The 26,264-nt window shown below is 42.7% G+C and overlaps 1 protein-coding gene and 1 pseudogene across 2 annotated transcripts; both read right to left on the reverse strand.

Annotated features, from left to right (window-relative positions):
- Positions 1–551: 551 nt before the first annotated feature.
- On the reverse strand, positions 552–15,399 carry LOC136505024 (uncharacterized). Of its 2 annotated transcripts, XM_066500096.1 has the most exons (3): positions 14,212–15,399; positions 14,003–14,089; positions 552–1,341 (listed from the first exon to the last, which is right to left on the reverse strand). In XM_066500096.1, the coding sequence occupies exon 1, from the start codon at positions 15,292–15,294 to the stop codon at positions 14,563–14,565; it is 732 nt and encodes a 243-aa protein (XP_066356193.1). In that variant the 5' UTR covers positions 15,295–15,399; the 3' UTR covers positions 552–1,341; positions 14,003–14,089; positions 14,212–14,562. The 2 variants fall into 2 exon arrangements, with proteins under 2 accessions (XP_066356193.1, XP_066356194.1); XM_066500097.1 differs by lacking the exon at positions 14,003–14,089.
- Positions 15,400–23,871: 8,472 nt separating this feature from the next.
- LOC136503824 (uncharacterized) lies at positions 23,872–26,007 on the reverse strand (annotated as a pseudogene).
- Positions 26,008–26,264: the final 257 nt, after the last annotated feature.

The raw sequence follows: 26,264 nt of genomic DNA on the forward strand, positions 1-26,264 counted from the left end.
AATAGTTGGCAGTTGGCACCCAATGTGTTCACAACCATAGTTGCCTCCGCAAAATAGAAAAATGGAGGGATGAAAGTTTGACACTTTTGGCCTTTGCCACGTCCTAATTAAACAGAACATTGAAGAGATATAGAGCATACCCTCTGTAATATGGAAAAGCCTGCTGATGTTAGAAAGGATAGCCTCAATCTAGTGAACTTGGCAACAAAAAGTTCCCAAAGTTATTCTAGAGCAATCTCTGAATTTGGAACATTTATGAAACTAAACCGAGCATCAACACTTATCTTGGCTGAAGGCCATCAGTAGACTTACGTTGTTTTAGTGCTGCAGCTAAAACTGATGTATTGCCCTTATTTTTCTCCATGCTGTCATCAGTCAAAGGCCTCAAAAGCCTTAAAAGCTCATGCTCAATGTTCACCGATCCTGCTCTCATGGCATACAAATACAGTTCTTACTATTTTGCAACCTACTGCCTATTTGCAAGGAATATTAAACGAATCAATCACATGGTGAAAGTAGAAGAGGAAAATTTGCCACAATCATACACAGTATTAAATTCCACATCATACTTTCATACATAAGTCAATATTGTTCTGATAATTAGATTGCAAACTCAAATTCCCAAGCACAAAGTGAGTACAATCCTGATTCAGCTACCATCTTGTGGAAGAGCCCAATACAGCATCAAACTAAGTAGCAAGCTACTGACTTTAGAGATAAATAGTACTACTAATTATTAATGGTACCGGTGGTCTAGAATACATTTAGGAGCGCAGCACAGCAGCAAAATCAAGTAAGACTATCTCCAATGGATGACCCATATGGAGACCCAAACCCAAAATTGATCGTGGATGGTACTGTATCAGCCTCCAACAGAATACCTATATGCAAGACCCATTTTTTGTTATAGCAGAGGTACAACCCAAATATGAGTATCATCTCTTCTTGAGACTCATTTGCAGAAAGGGTTTTCTTTTAGGTCCTGTTGCTGGAGAAGGCCAAAAATGGGTATTAAACCCTTTGCCTGTAGCGCTACCCAAACATGAAATGAGTTTTGTATTTTGGGTGATGTTGTTGGAGATAGTCTAAGAGATACCACACTGAAAACCATGATTCTGTTGTATTAATTTCCCTCTTGATTTAGAGGCCCTTGCACTTGTAATTTGAGCTTCTTAGGCATTTGACACATGCCAGCAGCTCCTGGCCCCTCATTTGCAGAGACCGCAACACCAGCTCCAGGTCCCTCGTCTGTAGAGACCGCAATATCAGCTACTGACACCTCATATGTAGAAATGGCAACACCAGTTTCTGGTCTATCATCTGTGGAGACTGCTCCCGGTGCTGCATAAGAAACACAAATACAAAATATGAGTAATTGATGGGAACAATGAACATTCGGTCTACAGAAATCACACAGGAGCCATCAAGCACTGGTAGAGAACCGAGCTTTACTCCCGGTGGGGAACCCCCTCTAGTCCCGGTTCCCCACCCGGGAGCAAGCATCCGGGACTAAAGGGGGGTCCTTTAGTCCCGGGTCAGGAACCGGGACTAAAGGAGGACCTTTAGTCCCGGTGGGTAACACCAACCGGGACTAAAGGTGCCTCCTGACATGCCACGATGGCCGGCACCTTTAGTCCCGGTTGGTAATACGAACCGGGACTAAAGGTTTTTTTCTTTTTTCTTTTCTTTTCATTTTTTTGTTTTCTTTTCAAAATAGGTTTTCGAAGTCGTATTGTACGCTGCTAATTATACATTTATACGCGCATATAGTATGTTTCGGTTCAAGCACAATGAACGTATTAAATCACACAATTCAAGCATAGAAATATATATATATATATATATATATATATATATATATATGCATGCATGCATCATATATATATTTACATGCATGCATGCATATGTGTATTTTACATTATATTATTTCATGTGCATATATTACAAAAGATTGCATTATAGTTGTTGTGACATAACAAGTTTCTTCTCATCCTCTAGCTTGGCTTCAATGGCAGTGTTGGGTCGAAGTAGAACTCGCCCTTGGAATCGATGACCTGCTCATTAAAAATCCGGCTATAGACTCTTGAATTGCTTTGATTTGGTCTTGCCGTATGACCTTTTCCTCCAACCATCGAGTCTACAGGTTTGAATTAAAGGAAAATAAATTAATATATGTACATATATATATATATAAAGACATAGTAACACAATCAATAATAATAATTAAATGAATATATAGTGTATTTTTAACGTACTTTGAGTCTCTCTGTAGGAGTTCTTTGGGAGAGCACCTTGATAAACTTGCAAACATAGTAACCACAGTAATTGTTCCCCTGTTCCTGCCTCAGACACCACTTTACGAGAAAAAGATTTGTCATCCAATCTGGTGATCCGGTGAAAGCTATATGTTTAATTAATAAAGATGATGCGATTCAGGGGACTTACTTTCAATGGGATTACATTCAGTGGCGCTTTGCATTTTTCCATGTGTTGCTTCTCAATAAAGGTTTTCCAAATACTGTCCAATAAAAAATTTGCCACGTCATCAGATATAGTTAATCATCATGTTTGTGTGTATATATAGTTGCTAGAGATCCCGAAATTACCTCTGGATAATATCTATCATATCTTGGTAGTCTTGTTGTGGTTTTCTCATCGAGTCATAGATTATCAAGTGACTTTTCACCAGATCGATGTCCATCAATATCCAGTGATTGCTGCATGTGTTTATAGGATATAACGCATAACACTCATTAATTAACTAGAATCAACATATGAGCCATTAAGGCTATGATCGACATGATTAACACTCACTTGAAGTTATAGGGAAAGAGTATATCCTTCTTGTGGCGTTGGTTCACTAAGAAGTTCATGAGGTTACTCTCTGACTCAGACTTCCAATTAGTCATTGGAGTAATTGGGTCTTTGAATACTATATGGGGATCAACAAAACCAATTTCATTGCAGCCTTCCTTTCTGAGCTCTGTCATTGTAAATCTGCATATATATAGTACTTGTTAGGATAATTTATATGCATATACACACATATGATGAGTTTAATAATAGATCGAAAGAATTATTACTTACAGGCAATAGCAGCTAATGATAACTTTGTCCAGAGAGGTCAGGTGGCATAGTTGATGAAATTCTGCAAAGTCAACATACATAACATCATCGCCACGGAACCAATGTTCGTCTCTAATTCTGACACCAACGCAGAAGTCTCCACTGGTAGACGCTTGCATATACCACTTGTTTAGCAGGTACATTTGCGTCCCCAGATCAGATAAGGCTTGAGGGTTGTATAGACTCTGGCCTAGTACAAATTTTTTCTTCCAAATATCAACCTCCGCCGCACTCTCAATGTTTCCATCACCAAACATCTGGTAAAGGTCGAGACCAGTCTCATCAAGAAATTCACCAAGGTGATCCAAATCGACATCCGGAGGTATGTTTGCCTGATGCATTAATCCTAAATTCGAACCATATTCATTACCAACAACTAGCGGGGGGATTGATTGGTGCGCTTGTTGTCCGAGTTGGGCAACTCCTTTCCCTGCCCGCTTCTTTTTCTGTGCCGCCTCAATTGACTTGGTGAGAGTGCGGTCATAGTCTGATAACGTTGATTTGGACGGCTTACGAGATTCCCGCTGTTGATGCTGGTAAGAAGTCACCTTTTTTCTTAAAATATCCGGAGCTACGAAGAAGTATGGTTTCTCTGGGTTTCTCCTTGCTTCTTGATTCATTTTAAGTTTGTCATAGAATCTAGACATGTCTTTTTTATATGCATCAGTTCCTTCTTCCTTCTCTTCAGATATTATTTTGGGAATAGCCCTTGGTTTCACGGTGGCTTTCTTTGCAGGCGGGGACTGGTTCTTCGTTTGAGGGGCTGGCCTCTTGCTAGGCTTCTTGGTAGGCGGGGGCGGGGGAGGCGTTGGAGACCTCCTTGGAGGTGTTGGCAGCGGCGTTGGAGACCTCCTTGGAGGTGGCGGCTGCGGCGTTGGAGACCTCCTTGGAGAGGGTGTGGATGCAGCCTCGTCTTCCAACACAATGTCATCGTACAGAGCACTATGATGATCTGGCGATTGAACAATTGGATTTAGGTTGGGGGAGGATCTGCTACAAAAAAAGGAATGACATATTATTATGAGCAGATTGTTAATTATTTAAGCCAATCAAATTAATGATGTAGTGTTTTCATCCGCACGTACCTATGGTGAGGTAGTTTAGGAGGAGGTGGAGCCGACATCCCTGGAATGATGATGTAGCGCTTGCGCCATAGAATGAATGTCTTCTCCGCTTCTCCTAGAGTCTTCTCGCCATCACCTCCAGGAATGTCAAGAGGCAAATCACTAAAACCTTTTCAGCTTTATCTACCGAGATGGTGGCATATCCTTCTTGGATTATATTCCCATGAATCCTTGGTGTCTTGGTTCGGTCGATAGGATTAACAAGACCGATAACCACCTTGATTGTGGAATTCTCCTTCGGAATGTGTAGCTCACACGTTGTACAAGGTTCAGTGACGTCATCCACAGGGAAGCGCAGTCCTGTGTCCCCTTGATTTGGTATCTCCGTGGAAGCGCAGCTGCTTTTCAACTGAACAGATTGGCTAATGTTGATTCCTGGCTCTGATGCCTGCTTGCTTGCACTCACTGCTATTTGCACTTGCCTTTTGATTTCCTCCTGCATTCTCGCTTCAAGGTTTTTTTCCCGCTCCTGTGCTTCACGCACCGCTTCCTCCAACCTCTGGAGCCGGTGTGCCTCTTCTTCCTTCTTTCTCTGGCGACTTCTGTAGGAAGGTCTGTCCTGAGGGAATCCATGCTCCCACGAGACACTTCCTTTGCCTCTAGTTCGGCCACCATGTTCAATAGTCCCGATGGCGTATGTCAGCTCATCCTTCTCTCTGTTGGGCCTGAACGCACCACTAGCAGTAGCTCTCTGAGCATAAAACAATCTTTCTGCTGCTTCTTGCAATCTTGCGCCATAAACGCACTTCCCTGTCTCCTGGTCTAGTGTTCCCCCATGAGCGAAAAACCAATTCTTTGCACGTTCTCCCCACTCGAGTGATTCTGGTCTGATACCCTTGGCAAGAAGGTCTGCTTCCATTTTGTTCCACTTCTTAATGGCAGTCGGGTAGCCACCTGATCCCAAGGTATGGTGGTATGTCTTCTGTTGGGCATTACGTTGGTTCTTTATCACCCGACTCACACCCTCTTCCGAAGTCTTGTACTGTACAAACTCATCCCAATAGGGCCTCTGCTTTGAGATCGGGCCTGGGACAGTAAAATCTGGTGCTATGTTCTTCTTGACATACGTCGTGTATAGGTGTTTCTTCCAAGTCTGAAACTGGGTGGCCATCTTCTTCATTGCCCAATCCCTAACTCGCTCCTTCAATTCATCACCATCTATTATATCATCATAATCATCTGTTTGGAGCGTGAAATGTACCAAGACATCATTCCAAATTAACGCCTTGTCACGATCGGAGACAAAACTGATATGAGGAGCATTGGTCTTCTTCTTCCATTCACGGGTACTAATCGGGAGCCGGTCCCGTACAAGGTAACCACAGTGGTGCACAAATTTCATTTTATTCGGCCCCCCCGGTTCTCCTGTATCCACATTGAACTCCGAGATGATGAAGCGACCCTCCAATGGCTTTTTGGGACCTCGAACATTTTTACTCTTCGTTGTAGTTGTTGATGTCGATCCAGAGGGCTACAAAACATAAACATTATTTTTAATGTCATGAGCACACATAAGACATATGATAATATATATATATAGCTAATAATAAAAAATATATACTTGGCCAATATGTTGTTGCTCATTTTGTTCAAGAGCTAAGTACTGACTCCCATCATCTACATCCTCTTGCACGTTATTTTTAGCACCATCATCGCCGGCAACTTGAGTGCCAGTGTTGATCAAATTCATCATCAACTCCTCCTCATCCATATTTCTCGGGTCGGCCATCTAGCTTCAAAAAACAAAACCAATATATAGTACGTCAAATCTTTGCTTATTACATGCGTAAAATCTACAAACAATATGCATTATTAAATCTTGCCCCTCGATCACGGACGCAATTCGCCACACTAGGACGAACTACGTCGGTACTAGGACGAATTAGGGCACGAGAAAGGGCGGTGTGACAAGAGTGGCGGTGCTCCACTCCGCCGTATATATGTCTGTACACATGGGTGAACGAGGGCGGCGGTGCTCCGCCGTATACATAGAAACGCATGGACGAAATGCATATGAATACAAATGACGTATATATACGTGTCGGCGCGGTGGCCGGTGTGCTGACGACGATGACGTGAGGCGGGCCGGCGTGCTGACGACGACGACGACGTGAGGCGGGCCGGGGCGGTGTCGGTGCGTGATGTTGTGATCCTATGTACCATGTGATCAACCATGTAGTCATTCATCATATGAGAAAATTCTATGTTAATAATATAAGTATAAGTCATTATGAAATGTAAGTATATGTGTCTTATTGCTCATATAATCATTACTATTTCCGAAATGATAAGAATTTATTTTCTTCTTCTACAGGCGATCTTTGATGCTATGATATAAAGTTTGAAGATAGTCTTCCCGGAAAAAAATATGTAATGCTCATATTACTTTAGCAACATTAATATATTATATCTGTATATTCAAAGTTCACAAATGAAGAAACATGTGATATTTTTGATAAACTAAAAAACGCTTAGTTTACAAACTGGGTATCAAAATTGAGTTCCTATTTGACCATTATATATCCTACAACAAATCCTTCAAAAAAAAGACCCTACATGAATATATTTGGATAAAATTTCGTTAACAAACATTGATCTATGAAGATAGAAAAAATTCTTCTATTGAAACTGCATCTTGAAATAATGGCATATCATATAGTGATGAATATATGGCGGTTGATGGGCTAGATCATTAGCGGATGGTTCGTAGCGTTGTTTCCAAATAATATATATAGCGTGTTTATTATACAAGCCATGGATTTACATCGATCTAATTAATTTCTAAAGTAATTTCATTGGTGATCCTTAATTATACTTGTCATTTAGAGTTCCAAATATTCAAAACTTGCCTTAAGATATGTTTTTATTTAAAATCATTTAGAGTTCCAAATATTCATTTTTAGTTTCTAGATTTTGTGATTCAAAATTTGGAATTTTCAATCGACCTCGACCGTTGACATGGCTTACACCAAAGTTGTAGTTTTCGACGTGATCTATAACTCGGCAGTGGAGGGCTCGGACGAATGTACAAAGAGATCGACGAATATATCACCTCGAAGCTCGGCAGTGTACGTACTGGAGGGCCTCGGGCCGGCGCGGTGGGGCAACGCGCGGTGGAGGGCCTCGGGCGCGGAGGAGGGGCACGGGCAAGCGCGGAGGAGGGGCACGGGCAAGCGCGGTGGAGGCCGCACGAGGAAGAAGACGGCGGCGCCGGTGTCACGGAAGGCGAACGGACGCGGCGCGAGGAAGAAGAGGGCGGCGGTGTTCGACGAGGAAGAAGACGAGCGGATCGATCTGCCAGGCGCTGGAGGTTATATAGCAGAGGAGAATTACTCCCGGTGCCAGCCACCAACCGGGAGTAAAAACCCTTTACTCCCGGTGCGTGTTACCAACCGGGAGTAAAGGTATACCTTTACTCCCGGTGTGCGTATTACCAACCGGGAGTAAAGGTTCCTTTACTCCCGGTGCGTGTTACCAACCGGGAGTAAAGGCTTTTTTTTGGCGGGCCACGAAACTGCAGCCCACCTTTACTCCCGGGTGGGCTTCCCACCCGGGAGTAAAGGTGGCCTGCAGTTTCGTTTCCCGCCTGTTTTAAGCAATAGTCTTGTTAAATACAATAGAAATGCAATAGTTTTTATTAAATACATAGTAAATTAAATAAAAGGCATAAAATTATTTTGTTAAAAATATGAATTTTATTTTTGTTTATTGCACATAGGAAAAATCGATAACCTAACTTTTTTTATTTTTTGTTAGAATTATAAAACATAATGTAACTAATATTTATTATTTTGTTAATGCAAAAATGTAGTATTTAATTAAAATTATTAAAATTATTGGTTTTGGACAGGAAATTTGTTTTCACATCATTTTAACGTTAATATTTTAATTTTTCATCACTCAGTATCCTAATTTACCTTTTTGAGAGAGAAATCCCACCAAATCAAATATTGATTTAATTTGAAACATGACATAATAAACATCTGAATTCACAATTATTACATAATATCTCAAACACACACTATATTAAATCACTATATCATCAAGTGGGCACAGCAGTGAACTTCTTCTTTACGTATGTCCCTTGGTTATGATCGCTTCGTAACCATGGAGTGTCCTCATCATTTATCAAGATGCTAGGGTCTTTGTTCACTTTGAAGGGCGGAATTCGGTCATCCTTTTCATATTCTTCTGACATGTCCGACTTGTCCTCAATTCCCACGATGACTCTTTTCCCTGAAAGAACTATGTGGCGCTTTGGCTCTTTGGTTGAGTCATTATCGTTTTTCCCTCTTTTTGGTTTGGTAGACATATCATTGACATAGAACACCTGATTCACATCCTTGGCAAGGACGAATGGTTCGTCTTTGTACCCAATATTACTAAGGTCTACTGTTGTCATTCCATACTCGTTGTCTACTGTTACCCCGCCTCCGGTCACCTTGACCCATTGGCACTTGAACAATGGGATCTTCAAAGTAGGTGCATATTCTAGTTCCCATATTTCATCTATGCGTCCATAATATGTCTGCTTATTCCCATTCGGGTCTGTGGCATCTATGCGGACACCACTGTTTTGGTTGGTACTCCTTTTATCTTGGGCTACTGTATAGAATATGTTCCCATTTATCTCGTACCCTTTGTATGTGACGATATGCCATGATGGTTGCATAGCCAATAAATACAGTTGCTCATGGATGCTCTCATCACCTTGACATTTTTTTCGCAACCAACCGCCGAAAGTTTCCATGTGCTTATGCGTAATCCAAGCTTCAGTCTTCCCTGGAAACTCGGATCGTAAGAGATCCTTGTGTGTCTCAATATACGGATCTACCAAAGAGGAGTTCTGTAGAACTGTGTAGTGCGCTTTATTGAAATAATCATCATCCGTACCAATATATGTTTTCCTCCCTAGTGTCCCCTTTCCGCTTAGTCTTCCCTCATGTCTCGATTCAGGAACACCAATCGAGTCAAGGTCGGGAATAAAGTCAACACAGAACTCAATGACCTCTTCTGTTCCATAGCCCTTGGCGATGCTTCCTTCTGGGCGAGCACGGTTGTGAACATATTTCTTCAGGACTCCCATGAATCTCTCTAAGGGGAACATGTTGTGTAGGAACACAGGACCGAGAGTGAAAATCTCTTTGACTAGGTGAACTAGGAGGTGTGTCATAATATCAAAGAAGGAAGGAGGGAACACTAACTCAAAGCTGACGAGACATTGAACCACATCATTCTGTAGTTTAGCTAGATCAGTTGGATCAATTGCCTTCTGAGAAATTGCATTGAGGAATGCACATAGCTTTACGGTGGCTAGACGTACATTTGGAGGTAGAATTCCTCTTAATGCAACTGGAAGTAATTGCGTCATGAGAACGTGACAGTCATGGGACTTTAAGTTACAGAATTTCTTCTCTGGCACATTTATAATACCCTTTATATTCGAGGAGAATCCAGATGGTACCTTGATGTTGTTTAAGCATTCAAACATGATTTCCTTCTCCTCTTTGCTTAGAGTGTAGCTAGCAGGACGTAAGTAATGGCGTCCATCATCTGTCTTCTCTGGATACAGGTTGTCTCTTTCTCTCAAACAACGCAGGTCCTGTCGTGCTTCAAATGTGTCCTTAGGCTTTCCATACACACCCATAAAGCCTAGCAGGTTCACACAAAGATTCTTCGTCAGGTGCATCACGTCGATCGAGCTACGGACCTCCAGGACTTGCCAATAGGGTAGGTCCCAAAATATGGACTTTTTCTTCCACATGGGTGCGTGACCGTTAGCGTCTTTCGGAATAGGTTGGCTTCCATGTCCTTTTCCAAAGACGACTTTCACATCATTGACCATATCGAGTACATCCTCACCGGTTCGGTTGCGAGGCTTGGTCAGGTGGTCTGCTTTCCCTTTAAAATGCTTACCTTTCTTTCTTACGGGGTGATTTGCAGGAAGAAATCGACGATGGCCAAGGTACACGACCTTTCGACATTTTTTCAAGAATACACCTCTAATATCACCGAAGCAGTGTGTGCATGCATTATATCCCTTGTTTGACTGTCCTGAAAGATTACTTAGAGCAGGCCAATCATTGATTGTTACGAACAACAATGCTCGCAGATCAAAGTGTTCCTGTTTGTACTCATCCCACACACGTACACCTTCTTTATTCCACAAAATGAGAAGTTCATCAATAAGTGGTCTCAGGTACACATCGATGTCATTGCCAGGTTGCTTCGGGCCTTGGATTAGCACAGGCATCATAATGAACTTCCGCTTCATGCATAACCAAGGAGGAATGTTGTAGATACTTAGAGTAACAGGCCAAGTGCTATGACTACTGTTCTGCTCTCCAAAAGGATTGATACCATCTGTACTTAAAGCAAACCTTAAGTTTCTTGCGTCATTTGCAAACTCCGGGAATTCTCTGTCGATTGCTCTCCACTGGGACCCATCAGCAGGGTGTCTCAACATATTGTCTACCTTACGGTCTTCTTTGTGCCATCGTAACAATTTTGCATGTTCTTTGTTTCTGAACAGACGTTTCAAGCGTGGTATTATAGGAGCATACCACATAACCTTGGCAGGGATTTTCTTACGTGGACGTTCGCCCTCAACATCACCAGGGTCATCTCGCCTGATCTTATACCGCGACGCATGGCATACCGGGCATGCATCCAATTTCTCGTACTCTTTGCCACGGTATAGGATGCAGTCATTAGGACATGCATGTATCTTCTCTATTTCTAGCCCCATAGGACAGACAACTTGTTTTGCTTCGTAGGTAGTGGTGGGCAATTCATTGTACTTCGGAAGCATCTTCTTTTGGATTTTTAGTAACTCTCCAAATCCCTTGTCAGATACACCATTCTTTGCCTTCCATTGCAGCAATTCTAGTGTGGTTCCCAACTTTTTCTGCCCTGCATCACAAGTTGGGTACAACAATTTCTTGTGATCTTCTAGCATCCGCTCGAACTTGATCTTCTCCTTTTCACTTTCACATTCTCTTTGTGCATCACGAATGACCTGACAAAGATCATCAGCCGGCTCATCTTCTGCGGCTACCTCTTCTTCAGCTTCTCCCATTGCAGTATCATTGAAGCACGCACCATCAGGAATAATATCATTGTCGTCCCATTGTTCTTCTTCATCTTCTTCCATTACAACACCGGTTTCTCCGTGCTTTGTCCAACAAATATAGTTTGGCATGAAACCCGACTTGAACAAGTGTGAATGAAGAGTCCTTGAGCAAGGATATTCCACCGTATTCTTACATATGGCACATGGACAGCACATGAAACCGTCGCGTTTGTTTGTCTCGGCCGCACGTAATAAAGAATGCACGCCGTCAATGAACTCTTGTGAGCGGCGATCAGCATTATACATCCAATGACGGCTCATCTGCATTACATGACATAAATATCATATTAAAACCTAGATCATAATTAATTATTTATACAACATGCGTGCCACCACAAAAGATACAAATTTATGAAAGCATCGCTACAATGTAGACAATCCCAACTACCACTAAAAGAACTAAAGCTAAAATACATTTCAGGAGCACAAGGATTTCGCGACCAATCTCAACTAAAACAGACAGATCCCCCGATTGTGCAACATCTTTGGGCTTCTTCGGCTGGATCACTGCCTCATTAGCCGCCGTATCTGCCTGTTGTGCAAGATATTTTTGCACGAGTTCAACATACTCTTCCTCCCAGTAGAAGCCTGAACATCGTCCACTGCCATCCCACTGAAATTAAAACAAAAAATTAGAACTTTAATCACAACCATCATGAAAATAGGTATAAACTAACCATAATCATTAAATACGATAAAATAACTCACATTGCGATCCGGACACTTGTAGAAGATACGATCCTTGTTGGGACCCTCCTTCTTCACTCGGTACTCCATCACAATCTTCGTCTCATCACGACACTTGCCGCATGGAATGAGAGGAAGGCCCGGCCTAAGTCGCTTTGGAAACCCATGAGAGGCCGAGGACCCGGAAGCAGTTGCCATCTACTCTCTATACTCATTTTTTAATACACTATAAATTTCTTCTTTTATAAACAAATAAAATTAACAAACTATAAAATTATCTAGATCTCTAAACAATGATATTTTTAATGGTCATTGTGTTCTCGTCTTTTACTGCGGCAGGTAAGTAATTCATATGATATTTCCGCAAATTAACAGAAGAATGAGAATGTACACACATAACAGACTACTACGACGATATCGGGACGTGTGAATAAATAACCATCCGTACTAGTTGACCTTGCTTACGTGATTATCTCGGCGAGCATTTCTCCACCGGACAGCACCGTACTTGGTCAAGGAAGAGCTCCGATTCTATGAGGAAGGGAACACGGTCTCCCACGACCGTTGTCGCTCTCCCTCGTAGAATCAAAGCTCCTCCTTGATGTCCGTTACCGCTCGACAGAGAACATGCTTGCCGAGCTGAACACGGTCCGCAAGTTCAACTAGTACGGATTTTCTATAATTTTCTAACTATTTTCTAAGTTTTTATTTATATATACTACGTTTAGGTACGGTGATTGACAGACTACTACGACGATATCGGAACATGTGAATAAATAACCATCCGTACTAGTTGACCTTGCTTACGTGATCAGCTCGGCGAGGATTTCTCCACCGGACGGCACCGTACTTGGTCAAGGAAGAGCTCCGATTCTACGAGGAAGGGAACACGGTCTTCCACGACCGTTATCGCTCTCCCTCGTAGAATCAAAGCTCCTCCTTGACGTCCGTTACCGCTCGGCAGAGAACATCCTCGCCGACCTGAACACGGTCCGCAAGTTCAACTAGTAAGGATTTGCTATAATTTTCTAACTATTTTCTAACTTTATATTTATATATACTTTAACCTTCTTTCATGTAAATATGCAAGCTTAAAGTGATTTTGAGCTCAAATTGCTTACAAAAAGAAAAAAAACCACAATAAAGAACCATAAATATATATAGTGAATAAAATGGCATAAGAAAATGGTAAAAAATGAGAGTATGAGATTGGTAACCTTTACAACTGAAGAATCGACGGAGGAATCGAAGAATGGATGGAGGAACAATGGAGGGAGGGAGGAAGCAAGAACACTACTGCAGTGAGCTTCAAAATGTGCTGAGCTCGGGCTCGGGGAGGAAGGAGGAGACGGCCGATTTATAAAGGGAGAACATTTAGTCCCGGTTGATAGATCCAACCGGGACTAAAGGTAACTTTCCAACCCCGGGCGCAGCCACGGCCCGGGAGTATACCTTTACTCCCGGTTGGAGCCACCAACCGGGAGTAAAAGTATACCTTTAGTCCCGGTTGGTGGCTCCAACCGGGACTAAAGGTCCCTGCCACCTCTGTCTGGCGCAGTAGCCGTTGGGCAGGGACCTTTAGTCCCGGTTGGATCCACCAACCGGGACTAAAGGTATTTCTAGTCCCGGGGGCAAAAAATTCCGGGACTAGAGCCCATTTTGGCCGAGGATCAAAGGTCTGTTCTCTACTAGTGAAGTCGGCTCCGATGGCTAACAAAACAGCACTGATTTATTATCCAGTTAATGGTCACATATCCACAACATCATAAAGATGAACTCAAACTAGTCCAAATCTAGGAATGTATCCAATTTGTACTTCTACGATGTTATCAAGTGACATTAGCATACAAGAGATGATTGAGGAACATATATCATTAAAGATTGGCATGAGGCTAATATTTGAACTTTAGAAGCTCATGTATGTAGGTAAAACCTTTTATGTAGGTACCATATAGGTAGGAGTAATCTGGTTTACATGAGGTTCAGATATCATACTTTGACAGAGATATTGTTCTTTTCCCTGCAAAAAAATAATCAATAAAAATAACACACTGTTGTTGAGCCATTTGCAACTGACCATATTTTCATGCTGAACTAACTACTTGTGCAAACGGGCAAATTTGGAAGTGATCAAATGCATACCTGGTGTGCAGAAGCTGACGTAGGGAACAACGCGAGCCGAGACTAAGTCCTCCCCTACTTTCTTGCAACTCCCAGACTTCAGATCGATAGTGAAATACCCAACACGTGTCCATAAGAAAATGACGCCAGCTCCAGTCTCTGCAAAGCCAGTCAACCAAGGTCTGACTTCATATGGGAGTAGCGGATCCGGCAGGGCATCAAGTGGGAGTAGTGCCTGAAGGTCAATGGTTCTGCTTTCTTCCCATCTTCCATGCTCCCTTACCCAGAGTCCCAGACGACGAGTGTTGAATTGCTTGCCTTGGCAACTCCTAGCCTACCATCCTCCGTAGCAGTAAGCATACAGTCGTCCAGTCAGACACCAGGTCCTAGTATTATGCGAATATTACACATTTGATTTGTCAGCATGTCGTACTTGAAGATATCATAGCTTGCTGCACACTTGCCGTAGAGGGTACTCTCAATAAGGACACAGTTCCCCGGGATAAAAGCGCCGATGATCCCCTCAGAAGCAAAGACGGGATCACTCCAGCTATCAGCCTCGGATGAGTAGAAACAAGAGAACGTCCCTAGACGTTTTCCCACGAAGACTACCTTGAAATGGCAGTGGAGATGGTTGCAGCCGTCGCCATTGGCGCATATGAGGACTGCGTCCCAGTTAGACATGCTGAGGCATAGGGACGACCGCACTGGCACCACGGGCAGGTCCTGCTGCTCGTCTGTGATGGGATCCCACACGGAGAGGAGGACATCCGGATCCTTCCCGGTGGAGCGAAGGGCATACAGATTCTCCCCGGCGGAACGATGGAGGAAGACGCGGCCATGGCTTGAGCTGACCGCTCGCACACCACGGCGGTGAGTGTTGGGCGGGCGAAATGATGACATAGGAACGAAGCGGATGGAGTCGGCGTGATTGAGTATGTAGCCCAGCAATGGTGTCGAGCGGTGGAACTCACGGAATCTACGGCAGAAGGAGGGGCCGGTGACGACGCGGTACCACTGCCTGCTGACGAGGGCGGCGCGAGCGAGGACCGCGGGGTCCTCCGGTGGGAGGCGGAGGAGGAACTCTTCCACGGGCTCGTCCATTAGAACCGCCGGATCCGGTGGCGGCGGTGGCGGCGCCGCGCATGGTCGCCGGCGGCGGCTAGGGTTTGGGAATGGGAGCGGGCGATTTGGGGATGGGAGGTTTTTTTGTTTCTAGGGGAATGGGGATGGGAGGCTGGCTGGGCAGGGTCCAGGGAGGACCAAGTGGACTCGAACGTCGCCCAGTGAACCTAAGCGAAGTGAACAATATGAGTGTGGCTTAGCCCCTAGCCAGGCCTATAATGTAATTTAGGGCGCGTTTAGATCCAAATTTTTTTGGGTTTTGGCTAATGTAGCATTTTGTTTGTATTTGATAATTAATGTCTAATTATGGACTAATTAGGTTCAAAAGTTTCGTCTCGCGATTTCTCACCTAACTATGCAATTAGTTTTTTTTTCATCTACATTTAGTACTCCATGCATGTGCCGCAAGATTCGATGTAACGGGTACTATGCAAAATTTTTTGGCAACTAAACGGAGCCTTAGTCTGTAAGGCCTGATAGCTAGGTTTGAACAAACCTATTTTGTATGAAAAGGTAGCTTTCTGGAAATGACCGATCTCCTCCTTCTATCGTAGCCAGGCTCTGATTCGCTCGACACCCGACTCCGCTCACCTCCTGTCGTGTTCCGTCACCCTGCCCTCACACGCCCCTCCGCGCCGTCCCACCTCCACTGCGCTCGTCCTCCACGCCGCTTGTCGGCCGACGAGCCTGCTTACCCTCCTCCTCCATCCCACTGGCCACGCGAGCATTCTCCTCCTCCTCCTCCATCCCGCGGATCCGGCGAGCCTTGAGAGCCTCCTCCCCCTCCACCCCACCGGCGAGCCCCGCCCGCCATCTCCGCTCATGGTGGCCTGAGCGGTGGGAAGCAGATGGTGACGGAGATGCTATCGCTGGATCCGTGCATTCCTTCCGAGATCCCCACCTGAGTGCTCAGGAACGGCACAGGTGCGAGAGCCAGGGGTGGTGGACCTCGTGCTACCACCGCCCGCGCCGCCATAGAAGCTGGAGCTGACGGAGGACGGGGATGAACGCAGAATGAGGCGACCGGAGCTGAAGCACGAGCTCGAAGAGGAGGAGGAGGAGGCAATGGGCGGGCGGCGGTGCCCCGCAGAGAACGGCGAGCTGCTCCGCCGCGAGGACGACGTTGACGGCCGCGACGACATCACACCCGGATCTCGCGGAAGCTTCTCGCCCCTGTGAGGCGAATGCCATGCTGTCCTGCTGCAGCAGCACAGGAAGAAGGGGAAGGTATCGAGAGGTCAGAGGCTGTCCGCCATACCCACCACCTGTTCGACTACAGTCTTCAAAGGGGTAAAGTTACCAGCTAAAAGAAGGGATGATTCTATGCAAACTAAATCGAGCAACCAAACACACCGATTCTTAGCCAGGCTTAGGCAGTACACACAACAAAACATGTACTTCTTACATTGGCTAAAGCTGGACACAGCTAGTCTGCCTTAGTTTTGCTAGGCAGGTTTAGCGAGGAAGTGAACCAAACACACTTTACGGGTCCCAGATGAGTTAGGCTCGAATCACATAGCAAAATGGCCCGAGATGTCAGTTTCTTCCTCGCTTGACAGGTACGAAATGGGCCTACATGTTACTTTCTGCTTTGTCACGTCAAATTCCCACTTATTATTGACGTGAGCTTATTATTGGGATCAATGCTAAGCTTAAAATCTCAACATGAGGGATCGCCTGGCACAAGATATTTCGGCCAAGGAGCTGGTTTGGGAAATTCTGAAACTGAAGGAAAATGTGCAGCGAAGGGTGATTACTCTCATGTATGGCCCTGCTCATTTCGCTAAAATTTGATTGATGCTGCTGCTGCTGCTGATTTGTTGTGAGAAAAAATAATATTCCTTCGCTGAAAAATACTACTGAAGTAGCGCTGAAAAACAAAATGATTATATTTTATGGTTGGAACGGTGCAGAATTCGTGAAGGGGATGCACCAAGGGGGCTGGGACAGATTGCCCAGTTTGTAAATTGCTACGCCGAGGAATGGGCGCCTCTGAAGAATGTACAAGCTGAACCTGTCCAAAGCCAAAGGAAACATGCATGGTCTAAGCCACCGGCCGATTTTATCAAGATCAATTGTGATGGGGCTTTTAGCCAGGAGGATCTATCATGCGGGTGGGGTTATGTTATGAGAGGAGGCGATGGCTCTGTTATTTGTTCATGCTATGGCAAGCTAGGGAAGGTTCTTGAGGCTGCTCACACCGAGATGATTGCCTGTCTAGAAGCTCTACAGCGGGCAACGACTTTAGGGACTCCGAAGGTGGTTCAGACGCATTGATGGTGGCCCAAGCGGCCAATGGGCCGGTTCTCGACCGAAGCTCGGCTAGTGGTTTGCTGTTGGAGTTGAAGGAATGCCTGCTATGTAATTTCTCTAGTTTTGTCGTAGCATATAATCCTAATCTTGTTGCTCACAGTTAAGCTGCCCTTGGGGCGATGTTATGTTCGGGTACTAATCCGATTATGGATAGTATTCCACCTTGTATAAACGTTTTGGTGGCCAATGATTTTCATCAGGTTCTAAGTAATGGAGATTTCTTTCATGCTCAAAAAAAAAACATGAGCTTAAATTCAACTTTGTGAAAGATTGCAACAGGATGCCCAACTTCGGAACGTTGAGATTTTAAGTTCATTTTGAAGTCACGTACTTATGTTCCCAGCAATAAATAATAACATTGATCGATCTATCTAAATAATGCTAAGTGGAGTAAAACTGTAAAAAAGATCGCCAACTTTTAGTCAATGTACGTCCTCAACTCAAAGCCTGTTGTTGAAAAAGAACTAAGCCCTCAACTATATGAGTCCCAATTGTGTTTGTAACTCGGTACATTCTTCTCAACCGTTCATGCTTACGCATCAGAACATAAGAAACCCTATTCAAATTCCGACTTATTATTGGGAGACCCACCACCATCGGAAAAGTCCTTTTAATTGCATAAATTTCTTAGAAAATAATATTTGAACAATTTTTTTTTAAAAAATAAGTCCGATAAAACTTTTGACAAGACTCGATTTATATCCGTTGTGGTTGACGTGGCACTACATAGGACAGAGCAGCCGTCTGAACCGCTCATGGTGCAAATTCAACTGGTTTCAAAAGTTGGAGAAAATCAAACATCTGGTTTTTCGATGCGGGAGAGAAGAACCAAACATCCCGCAAAATTGGAGGTCAAAAAGGACCTTTTCTCATTTATTTTTTATTGCTCGTGATATTTTTTCCCAAGGAACGAGGAAGACAAATAAGAGGTGCAAACGGTGTTGGGAGTGGACACGGGTGTCCCTCCAATTTTTGACCCCTGAATTGTACCAAAAATCTTGGGGAATATTCCCTTTTGTGGACGACTACATCCTAGTGTCCATAAAAACCCAACAGTTCCTGCCCCCCTCCAAACCAAACATCATTGCTGGAGCATCTTGGTGGTAAGGCGAGGATCTATAAAATTGACGGGAAGCTAATTACCCAGCATTAATGGTATCTGATAGACCCTCCACTCGATAGTGATATATTACTACTAGGTGAAGCTAGGACCCGATAGTGTTAGGTACATCATCATTGCCGGTTCAAGTTCAGAACTGGGAGTAAAATATCCCTGCCGGGTCAAAGCAACCACCTGGCAATGTCATCCGAGCTTCTTGGAGGGCATCAAGTACAAGTTGACTCGAGAGTATATATTTTACTGGAGTTTTTTTTTTGTGTGTGTGTTTTGGGTTTGACTTGGGATAGTGGCTAGGATTTCAAAATAAATTTTTGGCTACCATTCATCCTCTTATTGTCGCCTTTCTCGGTCCTTCGGCTAGACTATGAGAAACAAATTTTAAATTGATAACAAGTATCTAAAAAGGCAATGACGTTATAAACTCTGGCATATCCTTTTTGCAGCAATGGAAACATGCTGAAGCTAAAAGATCAAGAAACGATGGACTTGGTGGTAGAAAGGAGAGGACAAAGTAATGGCCCATTCGTTTTAAACCTAGTCCTTTCAATTTCAGACATTGGTGAAGTTTGATTGTAACAGGCTAGGTGGGCGTATGATCTTTTTCCTGGTGCACTTCGGGTCTTCTATGCAAAACTGATTTCCCAGTATGTACTCTTTTAATGCTTTCAAGGAAAGCAGAGTTAATCCGCGGCATGCTAAAATCAAGAAAAGCAGAGTTCGGAAAAGTACATTATGGTTCGACAAGAAAAATAAATTATGATTGGCCTGATTCTACCTCATGGTAGATGAAGCCGAATATAAACTATCCTTTATCTAAAAAAAAAACCTATGACAAGCCAACGATCCAGAGCGTTAGTGTATCTAAAATATCAAAATCCTTGTCAGTGCAGTCTGCTTACTCCACCTTACGAATCTTTAAACCATTACGAAATTGAAGGAAGCGACATCATTTGCTGCACTCCACCTGACCGTTCTTTAATAAAGCATTATTCCCTTCCTTTCAAATTATAAGACGTTTTGGTTTTTCAGTGTAGTAATTCTATAAAAAAATGAAATGTGTAGTGCTCATGTAGCTAGACAGATGCAAGATGCTGTCATTTTGTTTACCATTACTTTATTGGCTACTTGTTAATTTCGTTGATCAATCTTGAAAACTGAAATAGTACAACAACGTGCAAATTAATATTGATCGGTTTCACATTTTAATCCATAGAGGCAAAAGAGAACACAATTATCATGTAGGAGAACAACATTGTCAAACCTAGACAATAATATAAAGTAAATGGGAGATTGCTGGTAGGAATTCACAACTACACTATAACACTAGCCCGAAACAGTTTTTAGAGGTGGCAGAAATCGATCTGTAGAACCGTCTCTACTTGCCTATTTCAAATAAAATGAACCAGCGGGCTATAAGACAAATGGGTGTGCGAAGTAACAAATGGAACACTTAGGATTTCTATATTCAGTATACTCTTCTATACAATAACTACGCAGCAAGATTTATGGTGGCAGCTTAGCATCCTAAAATAAGAGAAATGTGGGGGAAAAGTAAAAAGGTTGTATTCCAGGGTTTGCATCCTAGTTCCACAGAACTTTATCATCCTGAATTCCTCATCAACAAGATACTGCCAGTCACCTTGAAATTGCATTCTTTTAAACATTGACAAAAGTTACAAGCCCACAACACCCTCATTAATGTTCATGTATACAAATAGGAATTTCATATTGTGCTAATGGTAAGTACATATCTGCTACTAAAAAAAAGGTAACCACCAGCTTAAAAGAAAGCCCTTCCACCGCACATATTTCATCTCCCATTTATGCATATTTTTAGCTATAGCATATTCCTATCTTTTATGCATTCTATATTTTTCAGATCGTACTGGTGTAAGCGGCCATCAGTGAGCAATGCAGTAGCACAGCTCCCCTGTGTTTTCGAGTGAGCATGCAATGATCAATCCACAAACTTGAGCAACGTTGCTCTTCGTATCTTGGAGACCCGGTGCTGAAAGCTTAAAAGTGTTTTGTTTCAGTCACTGTCAATTAGTATAACTGTTTCAGTTGGAAATTTAGAGTGATATATAAGAGTATGTTTGATGTTTCCACGGTCATTTAGTTCGTCTTTTTAGTGAATCACCCATGATAGTAGCCTGATATAAAATCTGATGTATTCCATGTCATTTCTCAGCATTTATTAAGTCTGCCCTCTGAGACCTCTATAGAATTCTCTAAATTAATCAAAGATTTTGTTTCAGCACCTGCCCTCTGCTGCATTTGTTTTACTATTTCCTCTGTGATTCAGGGCACCCATTTTCCTCTGCTGTTACTGTGCTAGCATTTTTGAAATTTGAATGGACCTAAAGATGTTTCTTGAAGATCCACATGGTAACCTATCTTTAGCTAGGTCTGAATCCAAAATGTTTCAGGATATATATTATATATCATAATGGTAGTCAAAGATTTGGCTGGATATTGACTCCCTTTTGTGTTCCAAAGGCAAGCAGTTAAAATAAATGGAGGGATGAAAAATTGACACTTTGGCCTTTGCCACGTCCTAAATTAACAGAACAATGAAGAGATATAGAGCATACCCTCTGCAGTATTTGAAAAAGCCTGCTGATGTTGGAAAGGATAGCCTCAATCTAGTGAACTTGGCAACAAAAAGTTCTAGAGCAATCTCTGAATTTGTAACATTGACGAAACTAAACCGAGCATCAGCACTTATCTTAGCTGAAGGCCATCAGTAGACTTACGTTGTTTTAGTGCTGCAGCTAAAACTGATGTATTGCCCTTATTTTTCTCTATGCTGTCATCAGTCAAAGGCCTCAAAAACCTTAAAAGCTCATATGCTCAATGTTCACCGATCCTGCTCTCATTAAGTTGCCACAATCATACACAGTATTAAATTCCACGTCATACTTTCATACATAAGTCAATATTGTTCTGATAATTAGATTGCAAACTCAAGTTCCAGGCACAAAGTGAGTACAATCCTGATTCAGCTACCATCTTGCAGAAGAGCCCAAGACAGCATCAAACTAAGTAGCAAGCTAATTACTTTAGAGATAAATAGTACTACTAATTATTACCGATACCAGTGATCTAGAATACATTTAAGAGCGCAGCACAGCAGCAAAATCAAGTAAGAGACATCACACTGAAAACCATGATTCCGTTCTATTCATTTCCCTCTTGATTTAGAGGCCTTGCACTTGTAATTTGAGCTTCTTAGGCACTTGACACATGCTAGCAGCTCCTGGCACCTCATCTGCAGAGACCGCAACACCAGCTCCTGGTCCCTCGTCTGTAGCGACAGCAATATCAGCTACTGGCACCTCATCTGAAGAAATGGCAACACCAGCTCCTGGTGCTACATAAGAAACACAAATACAAAATATGAGTAATTGGTGGGAATAATGAACATTCGGTCTACAGAAATCACACAGGAGCCATCAAGTTGGCTCCGATGGCTAACAAAACAGCACTGATTTATTATCCAGTTAATGGTCACATATCCACAACATCATAGAGATGAACTCAAACTAGTCCAGATCTAGAAACTTATCCGATTTATATTGCTACGATGTTATCAAGTGACATTAGCATACAAGAGAAGATTAAGGTACATATAACATTAAAGATTGGCATGAGACTAATATTTGAACTTTAGAAGGTCATGTATGTAGGTATAACCTTTTATGTAGGTAACACATAGGTAGTAGACGTAACCTGGATTTTACATGAGGTTCAGATATCATACTTTGACAGAGACATTGTTCTTTATCCCGGAAAAAACACACACAATGTTGTTGAGCCCATGTGCAATTGACCAGATTTTCATTCTGAACTAACTACTTGTGCAAATGGGCAAATTAGGAAGTGATCAAATGCGTACCTGGAGTGCAGAAGCTCACGTAGGGAACAACGCGACCTGAGGAGTACTTCCCAACCTTTTTGCAACTCCCAGACTTCAGATCGATGGTGAAATTCCCAACACGTGTCCATAAGAAAATAACACCAGCTCCAGTCTCTGCAAAGGCAACAACCCAAGGTGTGTCTAGGATGGCTACACATGCGGATAGTGGCTGATCAGGAATGGCATCAGCTGGGAGCAGCGTGCGAAGGTCAATGGCTCTGCTTTCTTCCCATCTTCCATTCTCCCTTAGCCACAGGCGAAGTGTTGAATTGATTGCTTTGGCAAATCCTAGCCTACCATCCTCTGCAGCAATAAGCCTACCAGGTCCTGGTGTTATGGAAATATTACACATTTGGTGCTGGTTGTCCATTTTGGGAGTGGGAAGAGGGGTATGAGCAATACTTGGTTGACAATAAATTGGTGCCTTCAAATTATCAATCTGTTTTCGAGTCTACTAAGTTGCCGCAGCAAGTCCTAATTGTCGAAAACAAGACGAACCGTGGAGAATCAAGCCAGGAAGAACAACTTAAGCAGCTTAGGGAGATAGTAATGTTGCTGAAATGTTTGATTCTTGTTTGTGGACTTGTGTTAGTTAGCAATTTGTATGCAATTGTCAAGAGTGGATGAATCTTGTGTACTTGTTATAAAAATGTATCAGTTGTACCAATGTATCAAAATGGCGCTAAACACTTCTCCGCTCCTACCATTTGTAGTAGTAGTAACAACATACAATTAAGTTTTAGAAACACACAAGTCTGGTAGCACATATGTTTTCAAATGAAAAAGGTTCACAAACTCACACAGGACACAGGTTCATCAAACACACATGTTATGAAAATGACACATGTTCTTAGATTTTTTTCATTTTCCTTGGGACCAACTTCTTCGGTGTCGTTCTCTTCTTTCTTGGTGTTCCTTGAGTAGTGCTGGGCGACCCATTAGTAGGTTGGCCATCTGTGCCTTCTCCCATCAAGAATGCCAAGCGACTGAAAAAAGGAACAAAATTAAGTAACTGAACATTGCAACTTTCAGGAAGTATAGATGGCTGACATTACTGTCTTTACCTTCTTGTCAGCCTAATTGGGCTGTCTTGCAATATTGTTTCATTTGTCGGTTTGGTGGGGCTGGTTACTACAATTGAATTTTCTGGAACAAATGGGACTATAGCAGTATCATTCACGGCTTGCACAGTTGCATTTTCAACTTACACAGTTGCATTTTCAGCTTGCACAATATCATTCTCAGCTTGCATAGTAGGGTTTTCAGGCTCCTTATCTTGCTTCTTTGTCCTTTTTGTTGGGACTTTAGCATTTGGCCCATATTTAGTAGTATTTTTCCTAGGCTTCCTTTTCCTGCAGGAAGGAAAACAGTAAAAAATTATTTAAAACAGCATGGTGCAATCAATCAATAAATAAAATGAAGAATAAAAGATGCTACCTTTTCTTTGTCCCATTTAGCTTGCACTTGTAGCTAGTTTCTCCATGATCCAATTCACCACACTGCTTGCACTTCCTTTTTTCTGTAATTAGTTGCCTCTTTCCCTTAGCAGCTTCCTCAACTTCCATTTCTGCATCCTTATCGGCTTGATTGGCAGCATCCTTGCATCTTTTTTGCTCATGCCACCACTTCCCCTCTCCATACATCCTTTGATTCGCAGTTTTCTGGGCTTTCCAGCAGGTCTTTTAGCTAATGGGGCGTTAACTGCAAAGTCAAGCACAACTTCAGGCCACTGGGTCTTATTTGGAAGTGGCTCTATCAGTCTCTTATAAGCATTCTTGAACCTCTCCACTGAGTAATAATCATGAACAAAGTCTTCCATCTTAACATCAGAACTTTGTTGTGTTGTTATGAGGACCAAGGCATGCTGACAAGGTTTTCCAGTGTGCTACCACTGAACATAGGTACATTCATGCAAATGTGACTTGACAACATGCCTGTTATGTGTGCTGGTTGTGTTATGTATCTCTGCAGCAAAAGCACCTGCCTTCACAACTGTTAGGTTTCCTAAACCCATAGTCCTTGCTTTCAATTGTTGTAGTACTTCTGGTAGGATCCTACCATGAAGCTTCTCTGAAATTGCACGTCTCTTGTTCTATAGTGTCATTATCATCTCTGTAATCTTGTCAGCAAGCTCAACTATAGGTAGGTCTTTCCAATCTTTGATCCAATTATTGAAACTCTATGCAAGGTTGTTGGTAACATAGTCACACTTGATTTCAGGGTTGAAGGCACTTCTCATCCATAACAATTTGTGATGGTTTTGAAGCCATTCGAATACATCAGGGCTAGCTATCACAATTTGGTTCAAGAAATATCTGAATACTTGAGACCTATATGTTCTTGCTGTAGGATACATCTTTGAAAAAATATCTCTCCCAAATCTTTTAATAAAATTCTACATTAGATGCCTAAAACATTCTCTATGTTCAGCTTGAGGGAACACATCTTTTACTGCTTTTTCTAACCCTTTGCATGCATCAGTGCAAATAGCAAGTACTGGTAGGTGTCCTATGGCCTTATGTAGCTGACTCATAAACCATGTCCAGTTATCTATTGTCTCACCATCTATGAAACCAAAAGCATGTGGATACATCCAATTGTGACCATCTATAGCAGTAGCTACAACCATATGCCCATTCCATCTACCATTAAGTGCTGTTGAGTCTACGCTAACATAAAGCCTACAACCCTCCAAAAAACCCTCAATGCAAGGACTTAATGCACAAAAAAATCTATGGAAGTAGAATTTCCCATCTACATGCTCTATGTCAATTTCAGTGACACTTCTAGGTGATCGATGCAGTACCTCTGCCCTCCAATTGAATAACATTTGGAAGTTCTGTTGCCTGCTGCCAAACAACTCCTCCAAGGCAATTTGTCATCCCTTCCATACGGTGTCATAGTGAATCTGACACTTGTGCTAATCTTGTAGCAGTTTCTGCATATTTTTGGTGCCTATGGTGGATTCCTTCCTGAGGTGATGAATGGCCTTTGATGCCACCTAGGCACTTGATGGAGTGGTGGTCCTCCTCCTTGAGCTAGAAGTACAGGTTTGCAAAGCAATCAAAGTTGTAACCTGCAACAAGCCAATAGCCAAAATATTAGATATTTACAAAAAAATGGTGACTTACAGCTAGCAAAAGTTATACACCTTGACGGTCATCCCATCAGGTTGTGTTCGCCCATTAATATGCCAAGGGCAACCATCTGCATTGCAATTAGCAATGTATCTCTTCTTATCTATTTTGACTAAGTGCAGTTCAAACTCCTCATTTATTGCAAATTGTTTCATAGCCAAACTAAACTCCTTCATGTTTGGATACACGGTGCCAATATCCATACAAGGCTTGTTAGGATCATAATCATAGTCTTTCCCCTGGTACATGATCATCAATAGGAATTGCAGCACCAGTTGTGTCAATATCAATGTCAGCAGCTCTATTTCCAGCTGTGCTATCCCTCTCAGCAGCAGCCTTAGCCTCAGCCTCACTAGGCTTATCATGCTGATCATCATCAGTTCTCAAACCTAAAAGACAGAACAACTGGTCCTCATCAATTATATCTAGCACACCCTCACCCTCTTCATCAACTGTATCA

Source organism: Miscanthus floridulus, chromosome 14 (genome assembly GCF_019320115.1).
Source record: "Miscanthus floridulus cultivar M001 chromosome 14, ASM1932011v1, whole genome shotgun sequence".
NCBI classification, from domain to species: Eukaryota; Viridiplantae; Streptophyta; class Magnoliopsida; order Poales; family Poaceae; genus Miscanthus; species Miscanthus floridulus.

Bases quoted from the DNA above. Each gene is read 5' to 3' on its own strand.
- LOC136505024 (XM_066500097.1), bottom strand. From the start codon at position 15,294: ATGGACGAGCCCGTGGAAGAGTTCCTCCTCCGCCTCCCACCGGAGGAC.